Source organism: Gopherus flavomarginatus, chromosome 11 (assembly GCF_025201925.1).
Source record: "Gopherus flavomarginatus isolate rGopFla2 chromosome 11, rGopFla2.mat.asm, whole genome shotgun sequence".
NCBI lineage: Eukaryota > Metazoa > Chordata > Testudines > Testudinidae > Gopherus > Gopherus flavomarginatus.
The window spans coordinates 26,422,538-26,433,479 of NC_066627.1; the positions used below are offsets into that span (position 1 = coordinate 26,422,538).

The following is a 10,942-nucleotide window of genomic DNA, read 5'->3' on the forward strand; positions in this document are numbered from 1 at the left end:
GTAGACAAGGCCTAAGCTTCTCTCAATCTTGAATGTATTTATGCTGTTATCCCCATTGTACAGAATGAGAATTAAGGCACAAAGAGACTAAGGCTATGTCCATACTAGAGACCTTCCAGCAGCATGGCTCTACTGATACAGCTGCACCACTGTAATATCTCCTGTGTAGCTGCTCTATGCCAATGGGAGAGAACTCTCCCATGGACATAATTAAACCACCCCCAACAAGTGGCACAAGTGTGTGTGAAGGGGTGGGGGGGCAGTGTCTTGACTGTCAAGAGGCATGACGAACAATCAGCCATCAGAATGTCTCACCAGGGCTGTGGTGCCTTTTGGAAGGGGGTGTCTTCCTAGCCATGACACTTGCTCTCACTCGGATGGTAGGACTTCAGGCAAGGCTCCAGCTTGGCACTCTGAACTGGGCAAGGCAGGAACTCAGACTAGATGATCCCAAGCCTTCAGTTGGCCCAGAAGTGTCCACAAGGGAGAAACCCTACAAAACAGCCCCTCATGTCCCCCCCAGCCAGCAACCCCCGACTCCTGTGTCCCCCCAACCAGCACCCAGGCAGCCCCCCAGACTCCTGTGGGCCCTCCAGCCAGCACCACAGGCAGCCAACTCCCCAGCCAGCCAGCAACCACAGACCCCTGTGCCCCCCCCCCCCAGCCAACACCCAGGCAGCCCCCCAGACCCGTGGGCCCTCCAGCCAGCATCCAGGCCTAGGTAGTCCCCCAGACCCCTGTGGGCCTTCCAGGCAGCCCCCCCATCCAGCGACCACAGACCCCTGTGCCCCCCAGCCAGCATCCCAAGGCCAGATAACCCCCCAAACCCGTGTCGGCCCACCAGCCGGCACCCCGGGCAGCTCCCCCCAGACCCGCGTGGGCCCACCAGCCGGCACCCCGGGCAGCGCCCCCCAGACCCGCGTGGGCCCACCAGCCGGCACCCCGGGCAGCGCCCCCCAGACCCGCGTGGGCCCACCAGCCGGCACCCCGGGCAGCGCCCCCCAGACCCGCGTGGGCCCACCAGCCGGCACCCCGGGCAGCGCCCCCCAGACCCGCGTGGGCCCACCAGCCGGCACCCCGGGCAGCGCCCCCCAGACCCGCGTGGGCCCACCAGCCGGCACCCCGGGCAGCGCCCCCCAGACCCGCGTGGGCCCACCAGCCGGCACCCCGGGCAGCGCCCCCCAGACCCGCGTGGGCCCACCAGCCGGCACCCCGGGCAGCGCCCCCCAGACCCGCGTGGGCCCACCAGCCGGCACCCCGGGCAGCGCCCCCCAGACCCGCGTGGGCCCACCAGCCGGCACCCCGGGCAGCGCCCCCCAGACCCGCGTGGGCCCACCAGCCGGCACCCCGGGCAGCGCCCCCCAGACCCGCGTGGGCCCACCAGCCGGCACCCCGGGCAGCGCCCCCCAGACCCGCGTGGGCCCACCAGCCGGCACCCCGGGCAGCGCCCCCCAGACCCGCGTGGGCCCACCAGCCGGCACCCCGGGCAGCGCCCCCCAGACCCGCGTGGGCCCACCAGCCGGCACCCCGGGCAGCGCCCCCCAGACCCGCGTGGGCCCACCAGCCGGCACCCCGGGCAGCTCCCCCCAGACCCGTGTGGGCCCACCAGCCGGCACCCCGGGCAGCGCCCCCAGCCAGCGACCACAGACCCCTGTGCCCCCCAGCCAGCATCCCAAGGCCAGATAACCCCCCAAACCCGCGTGGGCCCACCAGCCGGCACCCCAGGCAGCGCCCCCCAGACCCGCGTGGGCCCACCAGCCGGCACCCCGGGCAGCGCCCCCCAGACCCGCGTGGGCCCACCAGCCGGCACCCCAGGCAGCGCCCCCCAGACCCGCGTGGGCCCACCAGCCGGCACCCCAGGCAGCGCCCCCCAGGGAAGTGTGGGCCCCTCAGGCAGCCCCCCCAACCCGTATCGGCCCACCAGGCAGCACCCAGGGCCCTGTAGGCCCAGCACGCCACGCAGCCCCCCTAAGTCCCAGGTAGCGAAGAAACCCCCAAGGTTTCCCCACCCCCGGCAACCGGGGAACGCCCTCCCGAACGCTTCCGGGGCAACCAGCAGTGGGGGAAATGGCGACACCCGCTCGTTGCCTGCCTGCCACAGCTCATTGGCTAGCGTAGCTGCCCATGCCCAGCTCGGGGCCGCGCATGCGTGCTGGGACCGTGACGGGGCTGTGTGCCGCGGGGGTCCGGCAGCTGCGTCAGGCGAAGATCCCCCAACATGGTGAGTGGAGGGCGGGGCCGCACTCGTGTCCCGCGGCCACCGTCTCACCTGCGGCAGGGGCGGGGCTGGGGCTGGGCTGTACCCAGGGCGGTGGTTCGAGACCCCGTGTCAGCCTAGGGAGCCCCGGGTCGGGGGACCCGGGTGCGGAGTTATGGGCGGGGCCGGGGGCACCTGGAGCAACGCGAGGGGGTTCGGGGGCCTGAGGACTGGGGCTGACGGGTGGGGGGGAGAAGGAAGTGGGGGCTCCCTGGGGCCTCCGTCAATTAGGGGTGGGGGGTCATTTTATATCAATCCGGCTTGACAGCACCACACCGTTAATTATGGGGAGTCGTTAAACCGCATTCAGCCCCTGCGTAAGCACCCTCATTCCGAACCAAGGGGGCTTCCATTGGGTTCGGCTGAGTCACCTCCAGAGTGAATTAAGATAAACTGAATTAAGGCCCCTGTAATTCTGAGGCCTGGTCTACACTGGGGGGGGGGGGGGGGGATCGATCTAAGATACGCAACTTCAGCTACGTGAATAGCGTAGCTGAAGTCGAAGTATCTTAGATCGAGTTACCTACCGTCCTCACGGCGCGGGATCGACGTCCGCGGTTCCCTCTGTCGACTCCGCTACGCCGTTCGCGCTGGTGGAGTTCCGGAGTCAACAGGAGCTCGTTTGGAGTTCGATATATTGCGTCTAGGCCCACGTCCAGACTAACCCGCGGCATCGGCGGGTTAAAATCGATTGCTCGGGGATCGATATATCGCGTCTAGTCTGGACGCGATGTGTCGATCCCCGAGCGCGCTTACATCGATTCCGGAACTCCATCAACCCGAACGGAGTTCCGGAATCGACACGGAGAGCCGCGGACATCGATGCCGCGCCGTCCAGACGGGTGAGTACCTCGATTTTAGAAATTCGACTTCAGCTACGTTATTCCCGTAGCTGAAGTTGCGTATCTAAAATCGATTTTAATTCCTAGTCTGGACGTGGCCTAGATGAGACGCGATATATCGATCCCCGAGAAATCGATTGCTACCTGCAGATTGGGCTGTAGTGAAGACAGTACCCTCAATAGCAGCAGCCACACAGGGGTTTAATGCGGTTTAGCTCATCCACTTCAAATTCACATCTCTAGTTAATTTGGAGGGATTCATTTTCCTCCTGTCCCAATCTATAGGAGCCCTCCGACGTGTGCTTTAGAGTGCATCTGTGCTGCAACGTAAGCCCAGGGTTAGTAGAACTTTAGTTAGCAGATCCTGGGTTTGTTAATCTAGGTATAGGCACCGACTCTGTGGGTGCTTCAGCCCTGGAGCACCCACCAAAAGCCAGCTCCCGCCTGCCTTGATCAGCTGCTGCAGGGCATGCTGGAAGCTCTGGGAGGGAGGGGGAGGAGCAGGGACAGGGCATGCTCAGGGGAGGGAGTGGAATGGGAGGGAAGAGGTGGGGTGTGGGCAAGGGATGTGGCAGGGTGGGAGCAGAAAAAGGCAGGATGAGGATGGAGGTTTGGGGGAAAGGGTCAAGTGGGAGTGGGGCCTGGTGTGAAGCAGTGGGTTGAGCACCCCCTGGGCCCAGAGGAAGCTGAGCCCTATGAATCTAGGGCTTGAGTATTTGCATTTGTAGCCCCCAGGTTAGGAATTGTTGAACCCTGGGTCCTGAATAACACAGACAAGGGACTCCGGTGTCTACACTGCACTATGCTAGCCTGAGTCCGGCCACCCATATCCAGACTTTTTAGCACCCTCCCTAACTGTGGCAGCTCTACCCATTTGTTCATGGTGCAATGTGAGAAAACTTGATTGTCCTCCAAACTTGACTACCCAAAAGACAAAAAAAGTCAGCCCATGGGATTGTGGGATACTCTTGGCAAACTCCCAGAGCACGAGTCCAGTGGGGCTGCATCTACCCTTCAAAGCAATAGGGCTTGAACTCTGGGTCTCAGCTGGACTTAGGATCAGACCCTCCAGCCCCAGGAGCTCCTGGTACCCTGCATCTGAGCCCTGGATTAGCGTGATTTGTATGTAGACTGAAGTGGGGTTAGGCTTGAGTCAGAGTTTGAACCCTGGGCTTACATGGCAGTGTAGATATACCCTCTTGTGGGCTTCCAGAGCCCAGGCACCAGCCCAAGCCTAAACACTTACCCTGCAGTTTTGTAGTCCCACAGCCCAGTGAGCCTGGGCGCACGTCCAGACTAACCCGCGGCATCGGCGGGTTAAAATCGATTGCTCGGGGATCGATATATCGCGTCTAGTCTGGACGCGATGTATCGATCCCCGAGCGCGCTTACATTGATTCCGGAACTCCATCAACCCGAACGGAGTTCCGGAATCAACACGGAGAGCCGCGGACATCGATGCCGCGCCGTCCAGACGGGTGAGTACCTCGATTTTAGAAATTCGACTTCAGCTACGTTATTCCCGTAGCTGAAGTTGCGTATCTAAAATCGATTTTAATACCTAGTCTGGACGTGGCCTTAGTCTGCTGAAAAGGACCAGCCGTGGGTGTTTTATTGCAGTGTAGACATATGCTCAGAGTCCTAAATTTCAAGGCCTGAAAGGACCACAATGATTATTGAGTTCAACTTTCTGTTTGACACAGACCATAGAATTCTACACAGTAACTCTTGCAATGGAAGAAATTATTCTTCCATGATACATAATTGAATGCTCTCAAGCTAATAATTTGTGATTGAGCACATTACAAAGGAAGGCAACTGAAGTCCCTGTTTTACACATGGGGAAATGGAGAGGTTCTGTGAATTTTCCAAGACCACACAGGGAGTCAGTGACACAGCCAGGGATAGAACCCGGACCCGTAACTCCCAGTCCAGTGCACTATCCCTTAACTCAGTGGTTCCCAAACTTGTTCAGGGAAAGCCCCTGCTGGGACGGGCTGGTTTGTTTACCGGCCGCGTCCTCAGGTTTGGCTGATCGCCACTCCCAGTGGCTGCGGTTTGCTGCTCCAGCCAATGGTAGCTGCTAGAAGCAACGTGGGCCAAGGGACGTACTGGCCACTGCTTCCAGCAGCTCCCATTGGCCACTGGGAGCCACAATCGACTGAACCTGCATGGCAGGTAAACAAACCAGCCCAGCCTGCCAGGGGCTTTCCCCACACAAGCGGCGGAACAAGTTTGGGAACCGCTGCCTTAACTGCATGGCTTCAGGTGAGTGAAAAAAACTCACTTTAATAAATGCCGTTGACTGTATGGCTTGAATGTCTCTTTTCAAAGAAGTGTGGGCACTGGGATGTATCAAGTCACCCATGGAGGCTGGTCTATAAGGTGCTTCCCTGAGGAAATCTTAGTGGTTGGGAGGGAATGGTTATTGTTGTTTTATCTATTGTAATTCTATTTAAGGAGACACTGAAAGCAAACTTTTACAAAGATCAGCATAGACTGTTTCTGTTTACAAAAAAATACAGCTGAAATATTTTCTTAAAAAACAGATGTTCCCCTGCATTACAGATGGGAACCTGAAAATGAAATAGTCTACAGCTGGGATTTTCAGTTGAGCCCAAGGGAGTTAGGCACCCAAGTCCTATTGAACTGGTGTTTGAGCACCACACTCCCTTTTGATCCTTTTAAAATCTGTCTATGTGAGCTAAAAACAAAAGAGAAACTGACTAATCTCACTTGCTACCCGAGAAGAAATGCAAAATCAGATGTTGTTCTGCACAGATGGATCCTTATATTCAGGCAACACTCTTTGGAAGTCAGTAGAGCCCAGATGCATGGAACAGGTTGCAGGGTTGGGGCTTTAAACAGAAACAATTTCTATTAAATCTGAAAGAATTTTTAAAAGTCCTGTCTCCAGCTGTTTATTTTTCCACTTCTCCAGCATAAGACTCATTTGTTACAATCTGCTTTTAGTTACAATCCCCTCTCCTTCATTTTGAAATGTGTGCTATGATTTTCCATGCCTGATAATAATTTTTAAGTAGCTCTTGATTTTCCGTGCTGGATAAGACTAACTGTAGTTTGCAGACACAAAACAAATCCAATGTTACACAGTTCCCATGGTTGCCAGCAGTTAGAACTGCATTGTTTCAGACGTGGTTGCCTAGTCTCCTGTGCAATTGTTTCCTTGTTCCTGTGAAGACAAGCATCTTCCTTTGTTTGTAGAAGTCTGTTTTGCCTGACATTGCTTTGTGGAGCTCAGTCAGTCAAGGTGCTGAGTGCCCCAGCCCCACATTCTCTTTAGTGGGAATTCATAGTGCCCAGCACCTCTCAAGGAGCGCTCAGCACTGTGCAGAATCACACCTAGGCCACTCAGATCATTAGGATCCATTAGTGAGATCCCAAGTGAGTTGTGATTGAGGTAAGAGCAAGCATTGCTAAGCAAACTTTCAAAATCTTTCAGAGTTGACACTGATTTTACAGAGACAACAAACGGATAATAATATCTTTGCAGATTTCTTTGTATGTTGACTTTTTAAAGCAGTAGAATAAACTGTTGGCAATAGATACCAATAGCCCGTCCACCATGAATTGCTTTTGTAGGCTAATGGTTGTAAACCAGACTCTTTCCCCTCATTTGTTTTGTTCATTGCCCTTAGCATATTTTTGATAAATGGAGGGGGAGAGTCTTTAACCCAAAACTTGATATTTTTTTCTTACTTATTTGTAAATTCTGTGCATTTTTTCAAAACAAGTGCTGCAGCACTGTCCTTGATCTAACTCTAAAATAATAATAAAAGTGCTGGCAACCCTATCATAACAAAACTCTTGTGTGTGTGTTTGTGGCCTTGTGCCCATGAGCAAATCTGTGATGAGAAACCAGTATTGCAGTGAGGGATAGGGAGAAAGGGTGAGGGATGTATTTGGGAACAGGTTTCAGGCTTCCAAAGGCTTGTTATGGCAAATGGCTGACAGACAACAACGGGCTTGAAAACAACTAAAAAGGCTTTGGTGATATGATGGTGCCAAAAGTAGCCGTGCTTTGCTCTGAGAAAATGAGTAATATCTATTGGAATTATCTTGGCTCAGTTTTATTTCCAGCTACATTATTACAAAGCATTATTTGAAGGCAGGTTGCACCTTCATGACATCATGTTGCCTAATCTTTTTGTTGTTTGTTTTTTGCAGGCTGAGGTGGAAGAAACACTGAAGCGAATTCAGAGCCAAAAGGGCGTCCAAGGAATCATTGTTGTTAATTCAGAAGGTATCCTGCCACTCTGGCTGTATTTCCTAAGGATGTTACTTTTTTAGAACAGGGCACTTTAAAGATCAATGAATTTGCTATTTACAAAGAGATTAATTGTCTCTCTAGATATGTTTTCCTCCTTTAGAGAGGCAGGTTACGTCAAGCTGCCTCTCTGCAAGCCTGTTGAAGTCAGTGGCATTGAGCAGATGCACCTGAGAGCAGAATTTGTCCCCATGCATTTTAAGAATAACTTTGCAGCCAAGAAGAAAAATATCAAAATGTATAGAATGTAGAACAAGGCATGCTCATTTTGCCAATACGGTGAAGAGGTTTTTCTGATCTGTAATGTACAGTAAATCTTCTAACACTTAATTTTAATTGAACTGGTAAGTGTCTTAGAAAAAAGACATTCGGTAAATACATGGCAGCTCTATGGAAGATCTGATCACTGTGCCCACATTTACAAATCAGCACTTAGCTTGCCCTTCCTTGGTAGTGCTGGTGTCTGAGAACTGAGAGGAAGGTCAAACATCTGGGCTGTGCTTGGGGGCATACGTCTTCAGTGTACTTGAAAACCAGACAGATGAAATGTTAGCAATTTGCTGCTGCATCAGTCCCATACTACAGCATACGATAAGTGTGGACTGAGTTTGACTCTTTGGCTTCTGCCAGGGCGCTGGTACTGGAAAGCCCCCTCAGGAGGAGGTTGTGGAGCAGACCAACTGCTACCTCCCCATCCTTACGGATCGGTCCTAGCCAAGGTGGCACACTGATTCAGTGCATCCCATTAGCAGCCTCCAGTGGACCAGTTCATATGGCACCTGGCTATAAAGCACACCCGCCCCCAAGCAGAAAAAACTCTTGATGTTACACAAACCTATGGAGGGCTCTGGTCCCAGTGGTGGCGAGCAACTCTGCTCTGCTACCATCTATGTTCCTTAAGAACTTTTCTTATACCTTCTCTTTTCTGTATCTGTTGGTGGCTCCTAGTGGAAGTTTCTTCTTGTTTCCTGCTGCTCTTTGGAAGGAAGGCTGGAGGTCTGCAGAAGCAGCTGAAAATGAGGGAAAGCCAGCACCATGTCACTGGCAGCCCTCCATGTGCCCAGCTTGGGAATCGTTGCATGACTGTAGTGTTGTTTGGGTTTCCTACTCTGCAGGGCAGTGCCTGCAGCCCAGCTTCACCCCACGTTTCTGCACCAGTCACAGAAGCGTTTCTAGTCATACCTTGTTTCCAAAAGTTTTTTTTTAAATATGCTAAATTTTAAGCATAAAATCTACTGAGGTTTAAAGGAACTGGACAGATGTGTCTAGTGGGTAGCCAGGAATTAAGTTCGTCTCAGACGTTACCATCGTTAACTATCTCACCACACGTACTGTCTCTCTTTGCAGGTATTCCTATCAAAAGCACAGTGGACAACTCCACAACAGTGCAATACGCAGGCCTAATGCACAGCTTCATCATGAAGGCAAGGAGCACTGTGCGAGACATTGATCCCCAGAACGACCTGACGTTCCTGCGGATCCGCTCCAAGAAAAATGAGATCATGATTGCTCCAGGTAAAAGCCCATCAGCATCAGGCTTCCAAGCCTCCTGTTGAAATTCCTTCCTCGTGGCATGTGTCTCATCCTTCCCTGTGAAGCTTTCCATGGCACAAAATCTATACAGCCTAAAGAAGTGAATCCTCCCCGCGACTGTCTAATTTAGTATGCTGTAGCTGTAGCCAAAGAAGTTCTGGTGGTATACTCGGTTCAGAGCTAGGTCTGTTTCTATTAAACTGAGCCTGCCTCTTCATGATTGGGTGTGGGAAGGAATCAGTTTTCCCATCTCACTGCCAGTCAAACTGTAAATTTGCAAGAAGATTCTCTTGTGTCCCTCAGCCCGCACCGCTTCCAGCAGCTCCCATTGGCCCGGAGCAGCGATCCGCAGCCAGCGGGAGCCGCAGTTGGCTGGACCTGCGGACGGGGCAGGTAAACACACCGACCTGTCCCACCAGGGGCTTTCCCTACACAAGCGGCGGTCCCTGTTTGAGAAACCTTGTTGTATAGCAACCTATTTGTGCTGGCACAGAGGCTCTGGTTGTGGCTGCACTGGGGGAATAGCTGAGAGATTTATGCTTATGTGGATCTAGTGGTCCGGAATCCCCATGTGGAAGATGCAGAGGGGTAGTGAGAGTTGTTCCAGAATGTAGGAATGTGCGTTAAATTACATCGGCTTGGTGCATCCCGTTCTCTAGAGAGGCTGGAACTATTCCCCTACAGTAAGATTAGAGCGACTGGCCTGATTTAGCCATAGGAAATACCTGTCAAGCGCACCTCGCTCACTAATGAACACTTGCTGTCAGGGATTTTAATTTTCTCAGACTACTTTAAAGTCAAGGTACAGTTGATGAACATTTAAGTAGGTGACATTTACTGTCACTAGTCAATGTATGATAAACGTGCAAGGTAAAAAGACAAAACAAGAAAAGAATTTTTCTTAATCTGTGAATGAACATTAGCAATGGAGGAATAACTTCCTTTTTTTTCCTTGCAGATAAAGACTATTTCCTGATTGTCATCCAGAATCCAACAGAATGAGATGGTCCTAAATTAGTCTGGTTTTCCGCCCACTACCGAATATTTTTAATTTAATAGCCAAAAGCAAAGCATTAGTGTTAATTCTATTGTGCCACCTTAATAATGACCAGGAGGACAACCTTGTGCTCTTTTTTTGTTTACAAAGAAGTAAAAGTATCTTTCCTTTGTATCACTAAAATGGCATTCCGTGGAAGGGGTATGAGGATTGAAATCAAGTGACTTGGGCAGTCAGAAACGGACAGTTTTCTTTTAGTGTTCAAGAAGATAACTTAATATAATAGAAATTCTAATAGTGTGATCTAAAAAATAAATCTTTGTGGTTTGCACACTCCTTTCAATTCTGTCTGAAATATGGTTCTTACCTTATTGGTTTTGAATGATTGTAAATACGAAGCTTCATTACTCACAACTTATCTTCTTGTCTCCTTTTTTTTGCCGCTTTTATGATTTATTTTGAAAAGGTTTTGCCTTATCAAATCAATAAAAGTGTCATCAATGATTATTTTTGTCATGTCTCTATTCCTTCTCTTGTGAAATTTTCAATGGCCCTTTGATGATTGAACTTCTTACTGCAAATCTTTAAAAGCTCTGAACTCTCCCTGAGTCTGTTCCTACCTCACAATGTTGTTATCTCTCTGAATGGTGAATCTTTTAATATCTCTGAATGGTGACTTTTTCAAAGTGAATGGGCTCTGTGCTAGTAGTGGCCTGTTATTTTCATCCATTTTCACCCCATACACTTGCCTTTAAACCAGGGACAAAGAAGAAAAATACAGTTGACTTAGTAGGGGTTTGTCCTGACTAAGAACAGCAGAATTTCATCTGTTGGAATTGCCATTCCAGTACAGTCCAATGATCTGTCTAATCCGGTATTCAGTCTTGAGCATTGACTGACAGGAAATGTTTCAGGGGAGGGTGCAAAAATCCTTTTCTGACTCCCAGTAGTGATCAGCTCATGCGCTGAAGCAATAGGATTGTTTGCCCTTTGTTTTCAGCGTACATGCAGCTGCTATTAATGGA

The 10,942-nt window shown here is 51.6% G+C and overlaps 2 protein-coding genes across 3 annotated transcripts; both read left to right on the top strand.

Moving 5' to 3' along the window:
- The first annotated feature begins 356 nt into the window (after positions 1–356).
- LOC127030979 (proline-rich protein 2-like) lies at positions 357–1,686 on the top strand. The gene is made up of 2 exons (XM_050917658.1): positions 357–380; positions 796–1,686. Exons 1-2 carry the CDS (start codon positions 357–359, stop codon positions 1,684–1,686), a joined length of 915 nt encoding a protein of 304 aa, XP_050773615.1.
- A 418-nt stretch (positions 1,687–2,104) lies between these two features.
- DYNLRB1 (dynein light chain roadblock-type 1) lies at positions 2,105–10,422 on the top strand. 2 transcript variants are annotated; one of them, XM_050917492.1, is made up of 4 exons: positions 2,105–2,221; positions 7,288–7,363; positions 8,735–8,902; positions 9,879–10,422. In XM_050917492.1, the coding sequence occupies exons 1-4, from the start codon at positions 2,219–2,221 to the stop codon at positions 9,920–9,922; spliced, it is 291 nt and encodes a 96-aa protein (XP_050773449.1). In that variant the 5' UTR covers positions 2,105–2,218; the 3' UTR covers positions 9,923–10,422. The 2 variants fall into 2 exon arrangements, with proteins under 2 accessions (XP_050773449.1, XP_050773448.1); XM_050917491.1 differs by lacking the exon at positions 2,105–2,221 and adding an exon at positions 5,158–5,367.
- Positions 10,423–10,942: the final 520 nt, after the last annotated feature.